This window comes from Carassius gibelio, chromosome A19 (genome assembly GCF_023724105.1).
Source record: "Carassius gibelio isolate Cgi1373 ecotype wild population from Czech Republic chromosome A19, carGib1.2-hapl.c, whole genome shotgun sequence".
NCBI classification, from domain to species: Eukaryota; Metazoa; Chordata; class Actinopteri; order Cypriniformes; family Cyprinidae; genus Carassius; species Carassius gibelio.
Genome location: NC_068389.1, coordinates 27927337 through 27955148, shown reverse-complemented (window position 1 = coordinate 27955148; position 27812 = coordinate 27927337). Strand labels below are relative to the sequence as shown.

The window sequence follows — 27812 nt, the reverse complement described above, 5'->3', positions numbered from 1 at the left end:
ACAATTAACTAAAGATTAATTAACTATCAATTTACCATCTATTAATGATTGTTATTATAAAGTGTCTACCATCTAACTTATCAATTATGGTTTTGGGAAACACACCCCTGAGCTGTTAATAGTGACCGCTTTCATTATGCTAACAGTGAAATGTTAAAACGTACTTCACAGGTAATTTCAGATTTTTTTTTCAATTATTTTCCCAGCTACACCATCAACTTCATCCTCAACATCAACAGATGCATCACTTCTCAGTGCTGATGTTTCCTCTATATAGCACAAGGTACCACAAGCTCTATAATTATAGCTGATATCCTGCACAGCCCAGAGTTTAAACTGATAAGTGTGTGCTGTCATATTATTAGAAAACAAAAAGAGTGCAAATCACTATTGAATTCCCACCAAACTATTTTTTCAAGCAGTATTTGCACTGTAACCCTTTTTTATTTATATAAAGTGTGGGTGAACTTAAACTGTATGGCTATGCTGTGGTTCCTGTAGGCTTTGCGTGCGTGCTGGGGGTCGGGGGGCCTCTATGTCCATTTTGCTTGGGGACCCCAAATTCCTTCAAACGGCCCTGGATCGAGCTGAAATGGTTAGGGATCAAGAGAAACTTAATCTGCTCTAAACGTGCTACTGAAAGCTGTGTGAAAGAGGTATAGTTATATTATTTTTTTTGTACAGATTTTTGTGTCAATTGCGTCACCTGGTGGTACAGAGGTAGTAAGAATCTATCATGTGTTCACCTGTGTGTTTGGGGTAAGAGAGCGGTGACGGAGGAAGTCTTTTTTTTTGCTGACCGCTAAAGAGCCTTTATGCTGTTTTATGCCATTTGTCATGACTTTTGGACACCATTTCGTATGTTAGTGAAACAATTATGGAATGTATTGGACGCAGAACCTTGTTTGTTTCTTATGCAAATAAATCTACAGAACGCAGTCTCTGGATCCATGATCATTAACAGCAAGCGAGTCAAACTAGTTAGTTTCCTCTAATCAGCCTCTCGCAGCGAAATTCAGGGTCTTAAGACCTAATAATACTGTAACTGTGAAGTTTGTGATCTGATGTGACAGTCTTGTGAGTTTGGTAATTGTTGCTGGTAAATGCAGTGAAGGAAAAATGCAAATCAAGCTCTGTGACATCTGTGAGACATTATTGTAGGACTGAGTGAATATGGATCAAACTCTATACAGCTGTCCAGATCAACAGCAATTCTTTTAAAATATGGATGTGAAATAAACACGAGACGCTGTTTTTCATCATTACAGTATGATACTGACTACAGTATCTGGTGCATCAATCAATGTTTTTACGTTTTTATTGTTTCTTTTCTTTCAGATGTATTTCCCTCATGTTTAACATTGCTTTGTTCAGGTACAAGAAGGAGAATAAGATTTTCTATATAGTATGTAATTCTATTCTACTGTCTGTATGCTTAAATATATCTTAATAAATGACTTTACCTGCTTTAAAGCTTCTGTGACTCTTTCCTTCATCACTGATGCTGTAAGATAAAAGTGAATGTGACGTGTTCAGAATTGCAGCGTAAGCTTCCTGTCTCACTTGATCTCAGTAAACATTACAGAGGCTATAATTCAGTGCTTTATATTTCTCTGTCAAGGAAGAGGAAACAGTTTGTGGTTTAGTGTCTCTGCAAACCTGTAGTTTGATCGACCCCGTTACGATCGACAGACAAGATGGACAAAGTCATATTTTTCTTCTGTGTGTTTTCATGTTGGATTATGCAAATCACATCCAATGGTAAATATACTCTATTTCAGACATTATGAAATTAACATAAATAACTATTATTATGAGCATGGTCTAAAAGGGTCTGTTTTAGGGCTGCTCCCAAATAGTCGACTAAACGTTAGTCGATATGAAGAGGGCTTGGTCGAATACATTTTCATTAGGTGGTTAGTCGCAAAAAAAAAAAAAAAATATTACGTGAAAAAATTACCCAATCAGGGGCTTCGCAGTCAGTGTATGACATGACATCAAAGCAAGAGAGATCAATGAGATCTCGTGTCTCGCGGTATACCAAAGCACACTTGAGGGAGAGGTGTCTGGCTGATGCTAATAATTATGTCAGGAAAAAAGTCCAAAGTGTGGGATCATTTTGAAAAGTCGAAGGACGACCCTAAAAAGGCTGTTTGCAAACTCTGCAGGCAAACATTTGCCTATCACTCGTCAACATCGAATATGTCTTATCATTTAAAACATGTAAGTAGTAACGTTAACCACCACATGGCCCCTCGTTTTAACAATAAGGATATAAACACATTTGCGCTGTTAAGTTAAATCATATTCATGGTTTTTGACATGCATTTGTCTCTAGGCTCATCCACAATATAGCAGCAATGATGTGGCGTCGTGCGCTTCGACTTCGCAGTCAACAATGATGCAGCAGAGATTCGTTTTGAGACCGCCTCTAAGTGAGAAAAGAAAGCGAGAAATTACAGAGAAAATTGTCGATTTCATTGCGCTTGATATGAGACCAATCAACGTTGTCCGTGGTGACGGGTTCAAAGAAATGTTTGAATTCCTCGAACCAGGCTACACCATTCCCAAACGCGACACAATAATGCATGGCTTAACAAGCAAGTTCAACACGACTAAAGAAATTCTTGTTAAGAAAATTCAAAGTTGTACAGCAGTCAGCTTTACAACAGACACATGGACCTCTATCAAGAATGAGGGTTACATGACCGTTACTGCACACTTCATGTCTGAAGATTGGCAACTACATTCTTTTGTGTTGGAAACAAAAGTGCTGGAGGAGAGCCACACAGCTACCAACATAAAAGAGTGACTCAGTGAAGTGGTTGAAGAATTTAAAATACCTGCAGAAAAGAGGGTAGCAGTCGTACATGACAATGCCGCTAATATGGTGTTGTGCACAGAACTGATTTCTGATGATCCATCCTGGGGTAATGCGAAGGGCGTCCGTTGTGCAGGGCACACGTTACAGTTATGCATAAACGCGGCTCTTAAAACTGACCCCATATGTCAATGCATCGCTGCTGCTAGACGCCTTGTGTGGCATTTCAAGAAAAGTACTAAGACTACAACAGCTCTGACTCATAAACAGAAGCAGCAGAATGTTGCAGAACACAAACTTATCCAAGATGTCTCCACAAGATGGAACTCCACGTACTTCATGCTGGAGAGACTCTTGGAACAGAGATGGCCGGTTACAGCTGTGCTGTCAGACCCTGAAATTACCAAACGTTCTGAACGAGGTCTAGATCTCACAACAGCACATTGGCTGACAGCGGAGGACACGGTCGCAGTGCTCAAGCCTATGGTCACTCTCACTGAGCTGCTTTCTCAGGATTTAAACGCATCCCTATCTGCCACATTGCCCATGTTAATCAACATGAAGAGGCGCCATTTGGTGCTGCGCAACGAAGACAGTCCCACCACAAAAGCACTAAAGACAGAACTAGCAAAAGAAATTGACACGAGATGGCAACTGACGGAGAATATCGCGACCAGCATTTATATTCAAGCTGCTGTCTTAGACCCACGTTTTAAGAGCTTGTCATTCTTTGACCAACACGAACGAGAAGATGCGTACTCCACAGTGTCGGATCTGGCAGAAAGTTTATCTACAGAAACTGCGCCAGAAAGTGATCATGACAGCATTAGCCCCGCAGAGGAGGGTGAGCCCGAACCGAAAAAGGAAAAGCAGGCCGAGATATCCATGCTGATGGCCATTGATGAGGAGGAGCATGCAGAAGAGAAGGATGAAATAAAAATGTACTTGGCAGATAAAACAAAGGTTGATTCGGGACCATTGGCATGGTGGCAAAAAAATGAACACAGATATCCAAAGCTCGCTAAAGCAGCTAAACGACTCCACTGTATCCCTTCCACATCCACTCCATCAGAGCGCATATTTTCAAAGGCCGGCTTCATTGTGAACAAGTCGAGAAGCTCCCTTCTTCCCAACAATGTGGACAAGCTGGTGTTCCTCTCACATAATATGAAAAAATTAAAATCGAATTGAAAGCTTAGGTAAGAATGCTTAATTTCCTTTTTGTAGTGTTTCTGTTTGCTATCTGTTAGGCTATTAAAAAAAAAAACGGGTATTTTTTTTTTATAACGGGTAGGCTATACAAATAAATAAATACATATTATTTTTATTTATTCGTTTTTATATAATGCAGAAGTTGTTTTTTTATTCTGTAAGAAAATTTAGTCTGATGTTTGCAATTTGTTGTTTCAGGTAAAGACTCATCCGTCGTCTTAATGGTAGTTTGCGGCTTTGCTCTGATATTTTTAAATTATTTGTTCCACATTTTTTTCTAAAATATAGTTGTTCTAAAGAATTTAATCAAATACTTAGGCTGTTGATTTGTTTGCCGCCTTCTTTTTTATTCTAAGTTTTGGCGTTGTGCGATGTGCCATGTGCATTTATTAAATTGTTCGTTCTTGTTAATTTTCCTTTTGAACAATATAAAAATTATATTAATTTTCCACTGTATTTTTATACAAAGCAGCGTTTTTGCTACAGTATTTTATTTATTTATTTATTTATTTATTTTCCTTTTTTTTGTACTAGGCCTAAGTTACTAATAAGTTTATTTAATTTATTTTAAAGAACGAATTTTTGTTTATTTTATTCAAAACTGTTTTTTTTTTTTGACATGTAACTGTTACAGTTTGTATTTTTGATAATAAATTATTAAAATGCACAGGAAGTCTGATTGCTGTTTTTATGTTATAATTAGCCTATAACGTTCTGGCCACTGATTTTTGTGTCAGTAAGCGCTGGATACTTTAAATGCTTTACTATTCTGTTTTAAGCGCTTCATTTTCATTGTGAACGGGCTAATATCATGCTTTAGCATTTTCTGTCATATGGAAGTGTTAAACTTCAACTTGGACTATACCTTTCCTTGTATATATGCAGGTTTTTATATTAATATCATAAATGAACGATTATTCGACTAATCGCTAAAATGCAGGAGTGTTAGTCGACTAGGAATATCTTTAGTCGGGGGCAGCCCTACTGTTTTTACTGATGTCTCTTCAGATGCGTCAGTGCGAGGGTCTTATGATGCGTTACCAGTTCAGATGGGAGAAAACATCAGTCTGAACTGCAGCATGATAGACAGACGTGAAGTCGCCTGGTATCACCTCAATTCTGAAAAACTAGATATGTTGATTTCTGTGAAGAAAGACAGAACTGGAAGAAATATCCTGAAGAACTTTGATAAAAACAGCCCTCGTCTGAAGCTTACTGCAGACACAAATATCACCAGAGTCTTTCTAGAGATCTCTGGAGTAACAGAGTCAGATGTGGGCTTTTATTTCTGTGGAACAAAGTGTTTCACTCAAGAAATGTTCTTCGACAAACCCATCAGACTAGAGATTGAGGGTAACACATTTCAGTTTTTCCATCATATCTTCACAAACCTGTCGTTGTAGAGGGGAAGGGGTCAGATGAGCCAGCAAAGACGAGATCTGTACAATATTTTTGTTTTAAGATACATGGATTTAGCAGCACATGGGTAGGAAAAATTATGTTATATGCTAAATGTAAATGTACTACATTTACATATATATATGTAAATGTATATATATATATATATATATATATATATATATATATATATATATATTTTTTTTTTTAAACTGTCAATTGATTAAAGACTACCTAACTAATTGCATATAATAATATATATTTTTTAATTAATTCCATATTAATTAAATATATTCATATTGTCATTTCACTTTGAAGCTGCAATTAATGTAAAAACAAAATGAAGATGGTCTGTTTTATAAAGTATATCTGTTTAAGGTCATTTTTTATTCATTTTTTACTAAATAGCTTATTATTAATGAAGGCCAGTATTATTTATACCAGTACTGCTACCGATGTCTCTATTGAATACATTTTCACCTCAAGTTTATGGTATTTTGCCATAATTGTGTGTGTTTTTATCGGTTGATGTGCTACTGGTGCACTGTCTGAAACAAAACCCCTGGAGCCCAAGCCTGCAACATTTAGCAAAAACAAACAAACAAAAAAAAAAAAAACAGTAAAATGGCTAATACTAATGCTGCAGCCATAGATATGTATTGGCGGTCCGCAGGGAAGGAGACCAAACTGATTGTCTGAGGTGCCTCACGTGATCTAAGTTAGTCGTTACGCTTTTTCCATTGATAATTAATACAGACCCTTTTATCTCCCAATAGTGTTGGATGCTTACACTGTAAAAAAATAAGAAAAGAAAAAAAAACTCCCAGCCAAACTCCCACAGACCCAATCATCGGTTGCACTTTATTTTACAGTACGTGTACTAACATGTTCTTATACTGTACTTACAGTGTATTTATCTAAGAAAGTTCTGGTAATACAAGGTAACTACATGGGGTAGGGTTAGGTTTAGGGGTAGGTTCAGGGTTAGTACCTAGTTATTACATAGTTATTGTAATTACTGTAATAAGTACATAGTATGTAGATGAGGAATAGGACTGTAAAATAAATTGCTACCCAATCATCCATAACGACATGCCCTGTTTTTATAGCATTAAAGCTGTTTTTAAATTACTAGCTGAAATCTAACTTATTACAAAAACAATTATTACAATAACAACTACCGCATGACCGAAACCATCTTTTGGAAAACTGTATTGGAAGCAGGCTTGGGAGGGTTACTTTAAAAATATATTCCATTACAGTTACTAATTACTTCATAAAAAAAGTATTCAGTAACGTAATCCAAGTACCACAATATGAAAGTAATGTAACTGATTACTTTTGGATTACTTCTGGATTACTTCAAGGTCAAATATTATTTTTTAAAAACAACAACATTTATTAATTAAGAATTTCACAGCCCTGAATTAATATATGTGTAAAGGACTATACAGACATCTAGTGCATGGTATTGGTATTACAGATTATTTTGTTTTATTTTGAAGAAAATATAATAAGAAAGAATTTTATTAGGAAATGTTTCTTCAACAGGAAAATAGAGAATACAAATATTTTTTTTTCCCAAGCAAATATAATAAGAACATTTTTTAGACACTGGAAAATGTTTCTTCAAAAGGAAAATAGAGAATACAAATATTTTTTTCTCTTTGCAAATATAAAACTAATTTTTAAAAGTGCAAATGCTTCTTTAGGTTGGATGTCAAATCCTTCGATGAAGAAAGTGTTTTCTTTGCTGGAAGGCACAGTTTGCACTGTACAACGTTGTTTGCAATTTCTTCTTTTTAAACAAAATAGTAGCGGAATTTCCATGAAATGAACGCGTTTTTGCAGCAGTGATTCAATCTGCGTCTGAGGAGATTGCAAACAGCTGTTATTTGCGCATGCGCCAGCGGGTGGCACACGTGACTCGCGTGAGTCATTAATCAAGCTGTGCTTAATATAGTGTTATTATGCCAAAATACTGATTTATTTAGTTATAAATGTTTAAATTTATTGATTTTTTTTTTTACTCAAGTCCTATTTGTTTACATGGAGAGTTGTACTGCAGCCAGCCACCAGGGGGTAATCAAAGAACCCGCAGCTTTATCATGGAAAGAATCTGTGCAAAGGATCATGGGATCCCAAAGTGTCCATCAGTTGTAGCCTTCGGAATCCTTTATTCCAAAGAGCTCTTTGAAGTGGCCAGTTTTGAGCACTTCAGTTTGGAACTTCAGGCCTTTGGAGAGAAAACTATATATATAAATATATATATATATATATATATATATATATATGCAGAGTTGTGTTCAGAATAATACCTATTCTTAATAAATATGATCACTTGCTTGGCGTAAGTTGGAGCAGCTTTTTATATTCCATGGGGGCTGTAAACAGGGGCGACTGCCACTAAGCAAACCATGTCACATTGGGTGACAGATGCTATTGCCCTAGTCTACAAGATGCTCGTTCAGACTTCGTCTCTAGGAATAAGGGCGCATTCAACTAGGGGAGTTGCATCTTCAATGGCTTTAGCAAGAGGTGCACCCATACAGCAAGTGTGTGATGTTGGAGGTTGGTCCCACATACATTTTTCAGATTCTATAGTTTGGATGTCCATGCTACTCCTGGCTCACGTGTCCTCCAGTCAACATCTCAAAGTCACGTCTGACACCTCTTCAATCTTTGTGCGCACACACTACTCAACACTGGGGATCCAAACACTTCCAGTGCGGTGGCATTGGTATTCTCGTTCCCAATAGTGCTATTGAGCACAGCATCGAGAGTAGCTTTTGATAAGGCAATGTCTCGGGTTACTTCTCCTGAAATAGTGGGAACGAGATGCTGCACCTGAATCCCACACTGTAAGCGTGACTGGACGTCCTTTCAGACAGGTGTTCGTAATCGAGTGACATCACCTAATCGAGGTTAATTAAGACAAACTTTGGCATGTTTGACACACATGCTTCAACTAACGGTCGAACAAAGAACGTTCTAAACATCTCGTTCACGCTTTTTCAGGGAACAGGTTTACAGTCAAGTAACCCGAGACAATATGGGTACATTTTTTATCACAATCATACACTGCAAATCAAAAGTGTTGTTTTTTTCTTGTTCTGAAAAACTAATTATAAAGCCGTTGAAATGTCGTTATGCATCATTTTTGTATTCTGTTGCATAAAGAACAACTTAAAAGCACCAAAAGCTAATCTTAACCCACTCTCCAATATACAACTAACAATTAAAAATATTTTGTGTGTATGTGTGTGTGTGTGTTTGATAAACTGATCATATATTTACAGGTCTTTCTGTAACAGAAAAGCCAAAAGAAGTTGACATCACAGGTAACGTTTAATTAACTCATTTAATTTTTCATAAATGAAAGAGATCCAGCACCAATTCTAGTTATCAGTAAACACTTTTGTAGTTGTATAAATCTGAATATTTCTTCTGTGTCTGTCTCTCTATAGATGACACAAACAATAAGGGATTGATGCTCGGTGGTGTTGTTCTGGCTATTGCTGTGTTTTTTCTAGCTACAGTCATTGCAGGAGTTATCATTCACCATCACGCCTGGCAGAAAGGATGGAACGCAGCCAGACGCTCATCTCTAAATCGTCACAATTCAGCTAAATGACTCATTTGTCTGCTTTATTTTCCTGTCTGAGCATTGCACTGTCAGCTAAACCTGAATTACTGTTGATTACTAACTAAAATAGACAACTGTGTGCCCTAAATGCCCAAATGTTGACCAGATCTTCTTTCACTTCTGAGAAACTGAGATGTTTTGACAGATTTCACCTTTTTGAGCCCCAGTGAAACATTAATTGTTGTGGTTATTATTCAGGTTTGTGCAGTTCATCTGTGCTTGGTAATAATATTCAGTTTAAGAGCTGTTACTGCTTCTGCAACATATTTTAATGTCAATACACAATATTCAAGCTAGAGTAGTATGTCTTAAAGAATGTTTACTGTAATATAGAGATTGAGCCAAAATCCTTACTAAAGAAAAAAAAAAAAAAAACAGCAGCTGTCATCTGTCACAGCCAATATATATGCTTTAAAATCATTAAACCAGCAGGACTAAAAATAGTATCTGGCTGCATCTTTAGACATGATATATATATCTAGATTATTATTAATATGTACATGTAAGCTGTTTTCAAGATACAATATAAATGTGACTCTCTTCTATCCCAGACAGCAAGCAATTTCGGCCCAGGTCTGGCCCACATCTGGCCCACATGGATTTCATGCGGGCCAGATGTGGGCCGGATCTGGGCCAATACTATGTTGCTGTCTGGGATGGCACATACATTTTGATTAAATTAAAATGCGAACATATGTCTTAATGTTCCATGTATGCTTTTGAGTTCAAATAAACAGCAGTAAAACTGTGAAACTGTGTGTTTGTGCATTTTCTGACACAAAACCAGATCATGCTATTTCTCTTCAAACACAACCATCTTCAAACTTCAAGGAAAATGGGCTTCGACCCTTTTTACACAACAAGCTGAGGTTAAGAGAAAGTATAAATGATGGGGACGGGGGTGGGCACATAAAGCTTGATTAAATAAAGATGTGTTCAAAGACAAATCTGTTGTTAAGAGTTCTGATGAAATAAAAAGCTGTAAAACTAACAAATGTATTGTATTTGTGCATTATCTGATCATACAAACCTCCTCAAACACAGCTGCATGTGTTCAGAGATGTCAGCTCTGTTTCCGAAGGAGAAAAAAAAAGTTTCACATTAGGTTTCACAGTGAACAAACATTTCCTGTCTGACTCTATTAAAAACATACAGCTAAAAGATGACGGGAAAACAAACTGTCAGGGATGACACTCACTTAACACAAGAGTTATTCAGGCCAAGAAATCTTTAAGGGGCCATATAGGCCATAATAATTGAAAAGCCTTTTACAAACACAAGTGAAAAAAAAAAAAAAGTGAAATTCATTCATACGCATTACTTAAAACCTCTTACATACACTAGTGAAAACGCTGATCGACCTTAGTGAGTCTCACAAACTCTTTCAGGCAATGGCAGTTACTCATAAGTTGTCTGAAGCTGTTAATATTTTAAAGGGGTTATATGATGGTGCTAAAAAGATAATTATTTTTTGTGTATTTGGTATAATGAAATGTGGTTATGCGGTTTAAGTTTAAAAAAATACATTATTTTCCACATACTGTACATTATTGTTTCTCCTCTATGCCCTGCCTTTCTGAAACCAGTCGATTTTCACAAAACTCATCATTCTGAAAAGTGAGGTGTGCTCTGATTGGCCAGCTAAACAGTGCATTGTGATTGGCCGAATTCCTCAAGCATGTTACGCTCATTAGCATATTGTGATGCCCTGCTGGAGCAACAAGACATAAACATAAGACCCATTATAAACGTGATATAAATGTGATTTCTAGCCGTGTCCTCTTTTGGAAGGTCAAACAAAGTAGTTTTGCTTTCACAAACAAACACACAGCGTCTATACGACATGGCGGTGGCAACAACAATACTACAACGAGAATAAAAGGTACGAGCCGTTTAAGCGGGGCGTGGATGAGGCTCAACTTTTATAAAGAATATATTTTTGGATTCGAGACTTTAGTCTTTGCAACTTTACCTATATTGATAATACATGTGATTAATATATGTAAAGTGTAGCCTATAGGCTAATTTAATTAAGTGATGTTCTACTGTGTTGTAATCTTTTGTATTTTCCACATTTATTTGAGGAAACCAAACCACACACACACAAACACACTATTTTCAAGCAGCATCTCATCTTTGTAACACATATGATATCAGTCACAGCATATCCTACGTACATGACTACTAAAAATTACAAATTATATGTAATTTTATTTCAAATAAAAGGAAAATAAAGTGAGTTGAGTCCAAGCAGCTCTAAAAGATGTTAGAATAGTTCTCTGCATCATTCTGAAGCAAATTTTGCTGAAATATCCGCAACATACAGCAAGAGCCCACAGTTTATCTGTTGTTCAGATGCTGGTCATTGCGTTCGTTACTAAAGCAACAGTAGAAAACATCTAAGGTGTTACTAAAGGTGCCATGTAAAAATCACTTTGATAAGGTGTTTGAACACAGTTGTGAACACAGTGTGAAAACAACCTATAATGATAAAATCCACCCACTCATTTTTTTATAATCACAATAAATCATAAACAGTCTCTCTAAACAAGCGGCTCCAGATTTATCCCTATAATGAAGTCATAATCTGGAAAGTCCTGCCCATTTGTGAAGCTCTCTGTCCTATTAGCATAGACTCCGCCATGAGTGAGACGCAGCGGTCGGCCATTACTGCTGCTGGAGGTATAATGTCAGTGCCAAAGAGCCATTAAAAGTGTTGTGTGCTGGGATGTACCAATTAACATAGAGTCTCCATAGACCACTGAGGACACGATGGTGAAATTTAGCCATGCTGCCTCACAAACGAGGGTCAGTTCAGTAATGGAGTTGTGCAAAGATTGGTTCAGAAAAAAGGATTGATACAAACACTTTGTGCGCGAACGTCAGCTCCACACAAAGTAAGCATTGTGCATCATATTTTATTTTTGTAGTAAATGTAGGAAATAGGGCTAGACATATTGATATGCAATTTTCTGAACATTTCCCTACTGGAACACTTTCTTTAGGAAACATGGATCGTGAAGCAAAGAAAATAAATTTGATGATTTTGGTGATCTCATCCTTAAAGGACTGCAAGTGGAAGAAAGATGAAAAGTCGAAAAGCAAGCAAAAGTAGAGAGGCATCACCAGACAATGAAGAAACCTGGAATACCAGCAAAATACGCATTTAAAGTTGAGAACTATAATAAAGCTCATGCGAAAACAGGAAACTTTGAATAAGAAAAACTTGATCATGAAACTGATAAGAGAGATGGCTGAATATAAATAGGTTTAATCTTGAACTGCAAGCATTTACGGGTGACTTAGAATCATTGCAACCTAAAGCTCCAGCTCTAAAGTTATAGACGTTTCAGATGTATGTTTTGATCACACCTTCTGTTGCTATGTGCTTTGTTTATTTAGATGGAAAGGAAGGGGCTGTGAGATAGAATCTCTATCTAGCCATAATAATTTTACTATATATATATATATATATATAAGTGTGACTTTTGTGGTTAAGACAATGTATACTTATAACTACAGGTGTTATATATTTTTAGTCTAAAATTAACATGAGCATTTACATGTTTTACTAATAGTCCCTGCAATTCTTCCATTTTAAATTTTGAAACTATGTGCTAAGTGTGATAAAGGTCAAGTACTCTGGTTTTGTATGAATGTAGGAGACTACCAAATAAGAAGGAATGCAGGGTTGTTAATGCAAATTTTATGCAAAGCTATAAAATGCCAAGGAGAGCTTTATGTGGGGGTGCACTCCGATGGTGAAGGCTTACTCACTGTTACTTTCATTTTTACTGAAAAATTCCTTTGAACCTCAAGAAGCCTGAACTCAGCTGAGCAGATGCCAGCCAGGATTCCAGATCTTTTTGTCACATTTCCGGATCTCAGTAGAAATGGCAAATGATTTGCAGCTGTTGATGAGAATAAGGGATGTGCATTAGATGTTATATGGATTTAGCCTGGTAATACCAAACCTTGATACTTCGCTTTGCTTTGTAGACAGAGTCTGGAAGGGCATAATTGACAAGTGTTTACATTCTTGTGGGGGGGTGGGCGCTTGTCTGAAGTTTAAAATCATTGGTGTACCCGTAAGTCAATCACATAAGGTTTGGTTATGATGTGTGTTATGCGCAGAAGAAAAGTGTCAGTGATTTATTTTATTGATTATGAAGTGTTAGCTTAGTTTAATTACCATGATTTTAACGTTGGCACCTTATAATTTATATCTCACTGATTATTTCAGTTAGAGCATTTCATTTAATTTTATTTCATTAAAGCCATTACTGGGAAACCGCTGTATCTCTGTCGCTTCAAAAGCACTTCCTGCTGGCAGAGTTGCTGTTTTTGTTCAGACCAATGTGAAAATCAACCCATGTATAAAGGTAAAATGACGTCAAAAAGATTTGCATGTGCAGGGTGTTGTAGAAAAATTTATATTTTACTCTTTCTTATTTACTTTTTTTAGACATTGTGTGGGTTTTTATATATTTTTATTTTTCCTTTTGATTTAACTTGTGTTTCTCTCTCTGGAATGCTGAAAAGTGCTCTACCTAACTTATAATTGTAACAGTTTCCTACTTCAGTGTGTTACAAACCTAATTTTGGTGTCTTTGGAAAGAAGACACTTTGGGCTTTACTTTTAATCAACCAGATTTGATAATGCTCAAAATTATTAAAAGTAATAGACACTGAAGTGCCTTGAATTTTTTTTTACCACACTTAAATATTTTTTTATTTGATATTAAAATTAGTGGTGGGCCGTTATCGCCGTTAACGTGCTGCGTTAACGTGCTGCGTTAACGTGCTGCGTTAACGCGCGACTCTTATCGGGCGATAAAAAAAATATCGCCGTTAATCTATTCTCAAAGTTGGGTTGGGAGCTGGGTCTATAAGCAAGCTATGATGACTTTCACCTTGATATTTTATATAACCGACTGACTGAGGCCAGCCTAACGGACAGCGACATTGAACCCAGCTCTCTTCTGCGAAGTTCTCCTCAAAGTCCCTCCTGCACCGGAACGAACAAATACAAATCGCAGTTTGAAACAAACAACAAGATGTGAAAGAGCCCGATTCAGTACTCGCGGTGTTCTGGTGTTCAGGGCTCGCGCAGAGAAAGGCGTCTCGAGACGCAAAAAATAAGCGTTTTCAAGTGTTTTGATCAAAACACTTGAACATCGAATTTGCTTATTTTTGCTCTAGTGCCGACAAATACATACGAAATATGTCAAAATATCCACCTTGGAAATTATGCTCGAAAAAACATTTGAGGAAAAAAATGGGATGTGTATTATATTGGATGCGTTCATTGTCTCTTAAAGGGGCCGCGCCTAATTTAGCTGCTGGCTGCTGTAATGCTAATCCAAGAAAATGAAAATGAAAATCACTCACTGCTCTTGACTACTTTGTAGTTTTAACAGTCAAACCAAAAATTATTCAGACACCAGATATATTTTTTGATATATATAGCAAAACTGTAATAATGTGAGAAATGTTGAAGGTGTCTGAATAAATGTAGGTTTCATTGTATATTTCATTTTTACATTGAAGACTATCCAGTGCTATTTTACATTTAATTATTTAGTTTCTGTACCTTGACACCTACAAACTTGAAAAAAACCTTGTGTAAAAACCTTGTGTAAATAGCACAAATAAATAAAAATAAACGAACATACAAACTAGACAATTTCAAAAAGGGCCCACTGGTACAACCTTCACCGGGTCCCCGCTTGTGCAATGTGGAATTAGTTTACAGCTTTTTCAAGCAGTTTGTGATGCATTTTGGAAACAGGAGATGTACATTTCTAATGCACCATCTAGCTTGATAAACCCCTTCTCAAAGACTTACTGTTTGTCAATTTTATTTGGGTGACACACATATTCTGAATGCCGTCGGCAGAATTCGAATGAGCCATTTTAATCTAGATTAATCTAGATAATTTCAAGATCACAGTGAGATTAATCTAGATTAAAAAAATTAATCTATGCCCACCTCTAATTAAAATACACGAAATGAGTCCTGGAGCAATCTAGAAAAGTATTGGGTTGAAAGCCACATGTCTCATGAGTTTCTATTTCAAATCTGAATATGATATCATGAAAAATGAGACTCCTGCAAATATTTTTATGAGACTACTCATAAAAACACAACTGATTCTGAAAGACAAAAAATGTAAAGATCAGCGTCACAACTCCGAAAGACACAGTGCCGAAAACATAACAGCTCCGATGGTTGAAGCTGCGGGTCCAGATGGGCCAATGCTTTTTTTGTGTGTTTTTAGAGCTTGAACAGTGCCTGATATGAGAGACGTGATGGCACATCTAACGTTACCATATCCACAGGACACGAGTGAAAGGTTTGCAAAAGAACTGATTTTACTGTGCCAAGAGTTCAGCCCGACTTCTCAAGAACTGAGACGGATGCTGGGTATGAAAATGGTTCCAGCGAACTGGCATAAGGTGAGCGGAAAACTGGTGACAAAGGACGTGAGACGTGTGAACACAGACTGGGACCATGCAAGCAATGAACCATACAGGAAAGGAGTGGAAGATTTCACTAATGCAGTAAGCACAGAATTTCCTCCGCGTGTGGACACTGAAAAGATTAAAGAGATGGAGAGCAGGACGGAGATGGTCCAGTTCGAGGAGATTGGTGGCTGACTACGAGAAAGGGAAATTAACATTTATTTATAACACACAAAACAAACACATACACTGATTTACTTTCTGCTATCTGCAATGAAGAATCTGCTTGCAATTCTTTGTGTGTTTCGAACAATGTTTTGAATGATGAAATTTTGAGCAGTGTTTCTGATGAATGTTTAAAACTGTACAAAAGCACTGGGTTTTCTCAAATGCCAAGATACCCAATGATAGTCGAGGGAGTAGTAATTAACTTTTTAGTTGATTCCGGAGCATGCCAAAGCACTTTACGACCATGTGACTAGCCTTGTGTGCCGAAAATGACAGGAAAAGTGTTTGAAAGCACTTCAGCTTCAGGCCATTTGATCTCTGAACAATTCACCGAGCCCTTAGAGTGTGAGACGGAGGGGGGTCGAACTCTTAAACACGAGTTTCTCTGGTCGCCCAAATGTCCCGTGCCTCTAATGGCCAGAGATTTCATGTGTGAATTAAATTTGACCCTCAGTTCTGATTCCTATGGAATTAGCATTAAGGAAGCACCACAAATGACATGTTCTAAATTTGAGCCGCAGTGGGCTTATGTAGCAAGTTGGGAAGAGAAAAGTATTGATTGTGTCTTGGGTTTGTATGATGAACTTCCCAAAACTATTTTTCTTTGTTTTTGGGAACTATCGGTTGGGGTGTTTGTTGTGTGGGACATTTATCAGTGTTGCGCGCTATGCATTTGGAGTGTGTGAGTTACGTCATCCTCAGTTTGCGGATAGACGCTGGCGAGGAAAGACGCACTTATTTTCTCTCGCTCTTCCTACTTAATGTTGGTATGTAAGTAGAGTTCATTCAATTAAAGTTCGTTGATCATTGAGTACAATGTTATATTGAATCGATTGTACACATGCATATTGTGTATTTTGAATTTTGTGTGAGCTTTATCGGACGCACGTGGAGTGAACTAACTGTTGATTTGTGCACAGTGTGTGATGTGGGAAGAGGTTGGCGCAACGAAAAATATTGATCAAATTGTCCCGTATGTTTCCAGGTATGTTCAGTTCTTCAATTTAACCAGCATAACATGATCTAATTTTTGTAAATTGGGGTTATAATGAATATGTGGATTGTGCTTTTGAGCAGATATTGTATATTTATTTCTCAGATTCTATAATACATTATATTATGTTACAGCCATCTACTACACTGGTTTTGCAGTTCTATAGAGTATAATGTGGATGTGTCTGATGTTTTGAAGGAAAAACAACAACATTATTCTTATGTGTTACTATTGATATGTTTGAAGAATATATACACATCCAGCCATTTCATCACTTTATTTTTCCTTTAACGAAAGAAATGTATTATTTGCACAATAATGTATCTGCTACATAATGTTAAATATGTATACAAGTGAGTTACGTCATCCTCAGTTTGCGGATAGACGCTGGCGAGGAAAGACACACTTATTTTCTCTCGCTCTTCCTACTTAATGTTGTGTGTGATGTGGGAAGAGGTTGGCGCAACGAAAAATATTGATCAAATTGTCCCGTATGTTTCCAGGGCGGGTCAATAAATTCAGCTGTTCTCAAGCCATCCTGTTGTCTACTGTGAGAAATTCGTTATGTGCAGAAAGGGATCTGCTACATAAAACTGGTGCCGTGACCTTCTTGGATACAACTGATCAGCCAGAGCCGATCGCCGGGTGTTGTTCGGTTTCGTGGAACTGTTGCTGCGCCCTCCCTGGATTCAGAAAGCCGGCCTGAGTCGTCTGCCAGGTGTCAAGCCGTGGATCGAGTCCTGCCTTCCAGTGTCAGCTAATGAACTTTCCTTGTTGCATACAGCTCTCTTACATTCTTAACATTGACTTTCGAACATTGTATTACTAAGACACCGAGTCAATTTATTTTATGCGTTAGTGACCAATCTGGACAGTAAGATGTACAATATGTCTACACCAGTCTTGGGGAGGGGTAGAAGTTTCATCAGCTCAGATGGTGTTGTGAGACGTAGAGAAAATGATCAGATTCGAGATATTAATTTAGGCTCTTCACAGATGGAAGGAAAAGTCAATGCTGGTGCTTCATCTTTTACAACTGCCCCAATATGTGATGATTCTCGTTTGCAGATAACAGAGCTACTTGAAGAGCTTGGTAGCCAAATTGGCGATAGTATTTTGGACCGGCTCTTAGCTGATCGTAGTGCTTCTGCTCTGGGGCATCGGACTGCCCCCGAACCAGTTAAAAGCGATCTAGCTAGCACTACACTTGACTTATCCAGGTTGAATCTGATTGTACGTTCTGACAATAGAAGCCCTCCTATTTTCCGTGGTGATGGTACGGATAAACATACTGTTCATGAGTGGATAGAATTAATGGAGGTTTACTTACAGAAGTGTGATCGCCCGAAAGCAGAGCATTCCATTGAGATTTTGAACCACCTTTTGGGTAGAGCTAAAAACATTGTAAAAGTGGGGCTAAAAAGTAATCACTCACCTGACATGGTTGTTACCCCTGAAACCATTTACAAAATGCTCTTACGCTATTTCAGTGAGACCCCAGAATCTTGTCTTCCACTGGCAGACTTCTATTCTACAATGCCATATGACAAAGAAAGCCCTGTTGACTATTGGGTCCGTCTCAATAATGCGGCCGAAATCGCTGATAATCACCTACAGAAAGAGGGTAGTCGAATGAAGAACATTTCACAGGAAATTGCAATGATGTTCATTAGAAACTGCCCTAATGTTGAACTTTCTAGTATGTTCAGGTACAAGCCTATCACAAAGTGGTCATCAGCAGAGGTGCAAGAAGCAATTGACGAGCATCAAAGGGAGCTGAGAACCAAGAATCCACATCCTTACTCTTTCCCTGGCAATTCGCTTCAGGTAGCAACTGCCGCCGTCAGGCACACAGAGGCCTCTACAGGGGACAACACTGCAGTTAACTCAGCAGCGTGCATCCCTGGTACCCATGCCACAAAGCCTGAGATCGCCACAGCGCCTCCACACACAGCCTTGACTGACACTGGTACATTAGAGCGAGTGCTCAGCATGCTGGAAAGAGTGCTCGAACGCACTAATGCGCAGGCTGCTTCTGATAGACCGCAAATACCTTCTTGGTCTCGTCCATCCAAATGTCGTGTTTGTGGTGAGAGAACCCACTCCACACGGTCACACTGCATGTCTGAGAAAAGATGTCTAAACTGCTTAGAAGTTGGTCACCTGCGGAGGGATTGCCCTAAGAAAAGTGCTGAGTATGGGAGTCGCTCCCAGATTCAGGGAAACTGACACGCCTGCACTTGGGAGGGGATAGTGTGGGTGAAGAAGTTAAGACCCTCCAAGATGATGCATCAAACATATATGAGTCTACTTGTAAAACAGTTACTAGTGATAATATGGTCCTGTTTCAGAATGTGACGCAGCTGGCACGGGCAGACAGCCTTTTCTACACCGACGTTCTAGTCAATGACAGCATTCCCCTGAGAGCATTGTTAGACAGTGGCTCTATGGCTTGCACCATCAGTGAAGTTGCAGAAGCTCGCTTATTGGATGCAGGTATGTCTCTGGATCAGTGTGAGATGCAGGCCAATATTATGCTGATTGGATGTGGTGGTGTTCAGGTTACGCCGAAATGTATATATCAGCTGAAGATGAGAGTGTACGAGTATGAAGTCAGTGTACCCACGCTGGTTGTTACAGGACAGCGGGAAGATTTGATACTGGGCACCAACGTCCTTAAATTCATCTTGAGCCAGTTTAAGCAGAGACCCACATACTGGCGTGTCGTAAATAGGCCTGAATCAACGAAAGATGCTGAGGTTGAGCAGTTCCTTAATGTACTTTCTGGTCTTAATAGATGGAGAGGTGATGAGATGCCTGACATCATTGGCACGGCCAAACTGGTTCAAGCTGTCACGTTGCTGCCAAGGCAGGAGCACCTGGTGTGGGCCAAGCTCCCTCCTACAACACCTATTTCAGAGGGTAGTGCGGTGTTGATTGAGCCGACTAAGTCACCAACCCATAAGAAGGATGTCATCATGGGACGTGTGGTGGTTTCTATGACTGCTGACAGGTGGGTGCCAGTTAGGATGCTTAACCCAACCGACAAGTCAATCACTTTGAGGAAGAATTCTAAAATAGTCAACGTCTCTCCATGTGTGGCGTTAGAAGATTTGGAAATGGATGGGGAGCAACCCTTTGATACTGTTACAGCCCAGAGTCAAACTGTGCATGACGGATCACACAACCCAGACTTCCAGCATGTCTTAGAGAAAATGGGATTGAGTGATTTGGACATAGATTCTTGCGAAGCGTCACTTCAATGGAAACTTCAGCTATTGCGCTTGGTCCAGAAGTATGAACACGTTTTCTCAAAACACAAGCTAGACTGCGGGAGAGCTAAAGACTTTGTGCATCGCATCCACCTGTCTGACCACAGGCCTTTCCGTTTGCCCTATCGGCGTGTGCCGCCAGGGCACTATCAGAAGTTACGGCAAGTACTGTCAGAGATGGAAGAGCGTGATCTCATTCGTAAATCCAGCAGCGAGTGGGCCTCCCCCTTGGTTCTCGTGTGGAAGAAGAGTGGAGACCTACGTATCTGCGTTGATTACCGTTGGTTAAATTCACGCACTATTAAGGATGCACACCCTCTTCCTCATCAAGCCGACTGCCTCTCTGCTTTGGGAGGGAATGCATTGTTCAGCGCAATGGACCTTACGTCCGGCTTCTACAACATCTCCATGTGTGAGGAAGACAAGAAGCTTACAGCCTTTACCACACCTCTAGGGCTCTATGAGTTCAATCGTCTTCCACAGGGACTATGCAACAGCCCAGCGAGTTTCATGCGGCTTATGATGAGTATATTTGGTGACCAAAACTTCCTTACTCTGCTTTGTTATTTGGATGATCTTCTGGTTGTAGCTCCCACTGAAGAAAAGGCCTTGGAAAGGTTGGAGATGGTCTTCGGGAGATTGAGTGCTCACGGGTTGAAGTTGGCGCGGAAGAAATGCTACTTCCTTAGAAGGAGCGTCAGGTTCCTTGGCCATGTTGTGAATGAGAATGGAGTCGCGACTGATCCTGACAAAGTTGCTGCCATTACGGCTGTCACTGAAAAGGATCTCATGATGGATGATGGGGTCTCGCCTTCCCAAAAAAAGATCAAGTCCTTTTTGGGTATGGTCCTGTATTACCAACGCTTCATCCCCAACTGTTCCAGCATCGCCAAACCGCTCTTCACACTAACCGCTGCAACCAAAGGGAAAAAGGGATTTTCAAGGGGTCGTGCTGTCTTTAGAAAACTCTGCCCGTCAGATTGGACTAGAGAATGTGCCTTATCCTTTGAACAGCTTAAGTCGGCTCTTGTGGACTCTGTAGTGTTAGCACACCCCGATTTCGCCCGGCCATTTATCCTCTCTACAGATGCCTCCTTGGATGGTATAGGGGCAGTATTGTCACAAGTCCTTGAAGGAGAGTCCAAGGCACGACCTATTGCCTTTGCAAGTAAGGCTCTTACACGAGCTCAGTCCAACTACCCTGCACACCGTCTTGAATTTCTGGCATTAAAATGGTCCATCTGCGATAAATTTAGCCATTGGCTAAAGGGGAATACTTTCACAGTCTGGACGGACAACAATCCGTTGACCTACATTTTAACAAAGCCGAAATTAGACGCATGTGAACAGAGGTGGGTAGCTAAGTTGGCCCCGTACACCTTTGACATCCAGTACATACCGGGTACAAAGAATGTGGTTGCCGATGCTCTGAGCCGTCAGCCGTTTGTTCCCAGTCTTGTGAGCCATAGATTAGTGACAGAACCCTACAGCCTTTTGCTTGAACAGTCTGAACAAATAAGGAAAGGCACAGTGCAGGATTCCTTTAGGCTCAGCGCAAATAGCCAAAGTATTGGACATTCGTCAGAACAATGTTCCTTGTCTTCTGATCAGGTCTCTGCTATCTTCGAAGCTCATGCAAAGTGGGATGTGGGAGCAGAGGGGAGAGTCCTTTCTTGGCTTGCTCAAGAAAAAAAACAAATTATGCCTGCTGGTCAGAACCCCTTACCAGTCTTCTCACTAGAGGAGCTTCGGGAGAAGCAAGAAGGTGACCATGTGCTCTCAAGAGTTCTCTTCTATGTATGCAGAGGTAAGAGACCGTCTCGGAGAGACAGAGCTAAGGAACCTTTCAAGGCCTTGAAACTGTTGAAGCAATGGGACAGGTTGAAGCTGTTGGATGGCATCCTATACCGTGTCTGCAAGGATCCAGTGACTAAGTTTACACGTTACCAGTTCATAGTCCCTGATTCACTGGTCAGTGAAGTCTTGCGCGGCATCCACGATGAGGCAGGCCATCAAGGTCAAGGAAGGACGTTGTCTTTGGCTAGACAGAGGTTTTCTTGGGTTGGAATGGAGAGTGACACCCGTGATTATGTGAGACGCTGTCAACGTTGTGTGGTCAACAAAACCCCTGAACCTGAGGGAAGGGCCCCTTTAGAGAGCATCCGAACTGTCCATCCACTAGAATTAGTCTGCATAGACTTCTGGTCTGCTGAGGATTCTTCTGGCAAGAGTGTTGATGTACTTGTGGTAACAGACCACTTCACGAAAATGGCTAATGCGTTTCCGTGCAGGAACCAGTCAGCATCCCAAGTCGCTCGTCAATTATGGGACAAGTTCTTCTGTGTTTATGGATTTCCTCTAAGAATCCACTCGGACCAAGGAGCTAACTTTGAAAGCCGGTTGATCAAGGAACTGTTGCAGATTGCTGGCGTACAGAAGTCCCGAACCACGGCATATCACCCGATGGGTAACGGCCAAGTCGAGAGGTTCAATCGCACCTTGGGCAATATGATCAGGGCATTGCCTCCGAGAGTCAAACAGGACTGGCCACAAATGCTGCAAACCCTGACGTTCGCTTACAACTGTACTGCCCATGAGTCAACTGGCTTTGCCCCATTTTTCCTCATGTATGGTCGAATTCCTAGGCTGCCCGTTGACTTGATGTTCCAGTCTGTAGATCGGGATAACATCGTCACAGACTATGACCAATACGTAAAAAAAATGGGACTCAACTGTGCATGTTGTGGTTTCTGTGGATACAAGGTGTCATACTTACCGTGTAAGGAACACCAGGACCAATCAGGAGAAGGTGGTTCATAGGAACTTGCTTTTACGTGCAAATTTCTTACCTGTTGACGTGAGGAAGGATTGTGTTGAACCAGCTTCCGAAGACTCCGGGTCGGACTTTGAGACCGATGACTCTATGAACGACAAAGCTATAAATGAATTAGAGGATGTTGGAAACGAGATTGATGAAGCAGTTCATTCTCCAGCTTGTCTGTCGACCCCATCAAATGCAGAGGAAACCAGAGGTCTAAGTTTCAGACCAGTATCGGAGCATGTCCTTGATGGAACGGACGTTGAAAGTGAGACTCAGGAAAAAGTTCAGAGTTCAGAATCTGACACTTCCAATGGAGCAGTTCATCCTCCAGCTTGTCAATTGAGCCCTTCAATGGGAGAGGAGACCAGAGATTCAGATTTCAGATCAGGATCGGAGCATGTCCTTGATGGAATAGATGATGAAATTGTGAGTTGGGAAAAAGTTCAGAGTCCCGCATCTGACCCTCATGATATGAATGTTGAGGAAGTTGAACGCGACATGGAAAAGTCAAAACCAACTGACGGAGTTCCTGGAGAAGTAGTTCAGCCTTCGTCTGATATGACTCACACGGTCAGAACTAGGGCTGGCAGATTGATTAAACCAGTTGATAGACTGATTCAAATTATGACCCAGAAGACCTTGTTACGTAGCCCTACGCTTAGCCTTCTATGGTCAAAAACTTCTTAAGTGGCATTTGAGTTCTCCAGTCTGAATAATTCATTTGGGGTAAAATATTAGTGGTGATCATTTGAGTATCTTTGGAGTAGTGTTTATGGCCCTTCTTTTTGCGGGTGGGCATTTGAGAGTCTGGCCAACTTTCTTTTGTCACTCTCCCAGTGAGTTGGGTAACAGGGTTGTTGCGTGCAGATACTGTGGTTTTTAGAGTGTGATCACATCCCCAATTTCGATTAGTCACTAGTATTAGATTAGTTTTGTGAAGTTCAGGGGGGTGAATGTAGCAAGTTGGGAAGAGAAAAGTATTGATTGTGTCTTGGGTTTGTATGATGAACTTCCCAAAACTATTTTTCTTTGTTTTTGGGAACTATCGGTTGGGGTGTTTGTTGTGTGGGACATTTATCAGTGTTGCGCGCTATGCATTTGGAGTGCGTGAGTTACGTCATCCTCAGTTTACGGATAGACGCTGGCAAGGAAAGACGCACTTATTTTCTCTCGCTCTTCCTACTTAATGTTGGTATGTAAGTAGAGTTCATTCAATTAAAGTTCGTTGATCATTGAGTACAATGTTATATTGAATCGATTGTACACATGCATATTGTGTATTTTGAATTTTGTGTGAGCTTTATCGGACGCACGTGGAGTGAACTAACTGTTGATTTGTGCACAGTGTGTGATGTGGGAAGAGGTTGGCGCAACGAAAAATATTGATCAAATTGTCCCGTATGTTTCCAGGTATGTTCAGTTCTTCAATTTAACCAGCATAACGTGATCTAATTTTTGTAAATTGGGTTTATAATGAATATGTGGATTGTGCTTTTGAGCAGATATTGTATATTTATTTCTCAGATTCTATAATACATTATATTATGTTACAGCCATCTACTACACTGGTTTTGCAGTTCTATAGAGTATAATGTGTCTGATGTTTTGAAGGAAAAACAAAAACATTATTCTTATGTGTTACTATTGATATGTTTGAAGAATATATACACATCCAGCCATTTCATCACTTTATTTTTCCTTTAACGAAAGAAATGTATTATTTGCACAATAATGTATCTGCTACATAATGTTAAATATGTATACAAGTGAGTTACGTCATCCTCAGTTTGCGGATAGACGCTGGCGAGGAAAGACGCACTTATTTTCTCTCGCTCTTCCTACTTAATGTTGTGTGTGATGTGGGAAGAGGTTGGCGCAACGAAAAATATTGATCAAATTGTCCCGTATGTTTCCAGGGCGGGTCAATAAATTCAGCTGTTCTCAAGCCATCCTGTTGTCTACTGTGAGAAATTCGTTATGTGCAGAAAGGGATCTGCTACACTTACAAATGGCAGATAAAAAAAGTTGATTGGGCAGAGATGATTTTGAAATTGGCTAAGGATCGAACAACACCAATCAACACAGAGTTTTTGAAGCATGATAAAATGCATTGCACGTCACATGTCGTAGTTGAGTTAGACTCAGAGTATGAAGAAACTTGGTTTAGTGGTGTGGAGAATGGAAGTGTGAAATTCTGAACAGAGATCTTCTGGACAGAGAATATGTGTGCGCTTTCTGTGAGTTTGAATGAACAACAATTGCAGTGTTATTTAATGAAAAAAGAGAGTGTTCCCCACCTATCTGTGTTGAAGGTGTTGGGAACTCAGAAATGAAGACCAGGAGACTCTTGGGTAATCTTCAGCAGGATTCTTTATTGAGAACGCTCTGCGTTGCGCTGCAGTCATCAAAAGTCTAACTTGTCCTTAAGACATTGTAGTTTATATACATTTTAAGGGGCGGGATACAAAGAGGTGGTGACAAACCTAAACAAAGCATGCAAATGCAATACAGGGATCAGCCTGATACTGGCCTTTTTCCCAACTTTGATCTTGTCAGCATAACAGTGTCATTTAAATACAGAGGTGCCTGACAGTATCACTGATATCTTAACATTATCATAGAGACAAAAGGCACAGCTGTGTCTTGGGCTTAAAAAGAGCCAAATGGCAAGGAAAAGCACAAAGACAAAAGGACATTATCTCAGACACCTGATTTTCCTGATTTACCTCAAAATGTATATCAAAACGTTTTCAGTTCATATGCTATTACATTGGAACCTAGTTTTAACATTTTATAAATGTTTAATCCCACAAAGGTCATAAAGCAGCAGTGGAAAGATTTAGGGCTTTTTGTGAAAAAGTGCCTGCAGGCCACAGACTGGGTTGAAGTTGATACAGACATAGCACAGAGCAAAAGTGTTGGAGCATTTAATCAAACTGCAATTTTGATGTGCAGGTTGTGAGAACTGTGACTGCTGTTGTGAAGAATGATGTCACAAAACATGAGGTGGGGGCTATTTCTGCCTCAGACAATGATATAATTCTTTGGCAGAAATACCGTCAAAATTGTTGGCAGAGCAATGATTTATTAATCTGTGCCAAAGATAAAATTATCTGCATTGCCAGCACTGTGACTCTCCTAAAGCATCTTGAGCAGGGGGGACACAAGGTCAGTCTTTTATAGCTACAGTTTGTGAAACAGGAAGTAACATTCCTGGGACATATCAAACCAAATAGCAAAGCACTTTCTGAGAAAAGGGTGCGGGCCATAAAAGAGGTGCCAAAACCAGATAAAAAAGAAACAGGGGATGTGTTTTTACTGCAGAACATTAATCCCTAATTATGCAATTTTCAGCAGCCTTTACTAGCCCTAATGATAGGGAAAGGGCTGAGTTTATGGCTTCAACATTAGGCCTTCCTATCATAAACCGCCCACTTGTACAGATGGTTGATGAAAAGAATGGTTTTATGTCTTCTGTTCTCTTGCAGACTCATGGTGACAGACTGCGACCTGTGGCCTATTTTTCAACGAAACTTGTTTCTGTAGCTGCAGGACTTCCACACTGCCTGAGAGCAGTGGCAGCGGCCAAGCTGGCTGTGATGGCCTCTGATTTGACTTTAATGGTTCCACGCACAGTCTCCATGATTTTGCAAGAGCAGAGAACATCACATTTGACTACAGCCCAATGGCTGAGGTATCATACGATTTTGTTGGAAATGCCAAACATGACTGTAAAATGATGCACAACTTTGAATCCTGCCACCCTTCTGCCCACACAGGAGGATGGAAACTATAGCACTCGAACAAGTGTGCACACCACATTCAGACCTTTTAGACATACCGCTTAATAGTTGTGATAATGTCCTGTTTGTGGATGGGTCTGCCCCGAAAGTGTGTAAACTGATGGCAGATAAATATGCTTTTGGGGTCACGTATGACTTTAGTGCTTTGCAGTGTTGGGAAAGTTCACTTTCTACATGAACTAGTTTAAAGTTCAATTCACATATTTTAAAATGAACTAGTTCAGTTCATAGTTCAAACTACAAAATTTTGAACTAAGTTCACACAGTTCCAAAAATGAACTAGTTCATAGTTCTTTTTTTCCATATGTTGCTGCGAGCTATTATTTTTCAAAATTATTGCAACAGCCCATATAGATTCACAGACAGCAATTATTTTATCAGTTTTAACAATGAAGCTATGCGTCAGATTTCATCTTCATATCCAATTTTGAATCCTTATCCAACCAGGGTTTACATTAGCATTGAGGGGACAGCATTTCCCCATTGTTGCTTTAATGCTTTGTCTCCCATTCTCACCGACCTTCTCATAAACATCATAAAATTCTTTTAAATGATCATACGCCTTCTTGCTACATGCTGCTGTCGCCTCCATGCTTTTTTTTTTTTTTTTTAGCCAGGTTTTCGCCTGGAAGGCTCTATAGAAATCTGACACGCTATTGAATGAAGTTAACCCGAGAGAGCATGCCGTTCACAGACACCAGCATGAACAAGTTGACAGTAACGTTCATCAGGCATTAATACAGCACATTCAATACACGTTCACCCAAAATATGAAGGAGTTCATGAACTATCGTTCAATGAACGCGTTCAGGCACAACACTGGTGCTTTGTGGAAGCACAGAAATCCTTGAAATCAGATGGGAGGCTGATACTAAATGCATCTCTGGTATGGGACCTGCCTGAGGCTATTCTATTGCCAGACAAAATTGCGACTTGTAAGTGCGCAGCGCATACTAATGATAAAAGTTTCATTTCAACAGGAAATGCTAGAGCTGGTATGGCTGCGGATCAGAATGAAGATAATAGTAAAAGTGCCACTTGCGCGTAAGTTGATATTAATCTTTACATTTCTCCTTGGTCACAGAGCATGCAGTCTTTTTCCACAGGAGCTGAGAAAAACAACTGGAAGGCGTCAGGCTGTTCATAGCTTGT

The 27812-nt window shown here is 39.6% G+C and overlaps 2 protein-coding genes across 3 annotated transcripts in view; both read left to right on the top strand.

Moving 5' to 3' along the window:
• LOC127935359 (uncharacterized) overlaps positions 1-27812 on the top strand; it is a 103676-nt gene that overhangs the window by 30086 nt on the left and 45778 nt on the right. The gene's annotated exons all lie outside the window — the stretch shown is intronic.
• On the top strand, positions 1547-9936 carry LOC127935354 (uncharacterized). Of its 2 annotated transcripts, none has more exons than XM_052533150.1 (4): positions 1547-1761; positions 5042-5386; positions 8731-8772; positions 8899-9936. In XM_052533150.1, the coding sequence occupies exons 1-4, from the start codon at positions 1698-1700 to the stop codon at positions 9063-9065; spliced, it is 618 nt and encodes a 205-aa protein (XP_052389110.1). In that variant the 5' UTR covers positions 1547-1697; the 3' UTR covers positions 9066-9936. The 2 variants fall into 2 exon arrangements, 1 of the variants encoding a protein (XP_052389110.1); XR_008148070.1 differs by lacking the exons at positions 1547-1761; positions 5042-5386 and adding exons at positions 1790-2223; positions 2339-4020.

Coding starts and splice junctions, on each gene's coding strand:
- LOC127935354 (XM_052533150.1), top strand. CDS start 1,698: ATGGACAAAGTCATATTTTTCTTCTGTGTGTTTTCATGTTGGATTATG. Junction 1,762..5,041: donor TATGCAAATCACATCCAATG/GTAAATATACTC, acceptor ATGTCTCTTCAG/ATGCGTCAGTGCGAGGGTCT. Junction 5,387..8,730: donor CATCAGACTAGAGATTGAGG/GTAACACATTTC, acceptor ATATATTTACAG/GTCTTTCTGTAACAGAAAAG.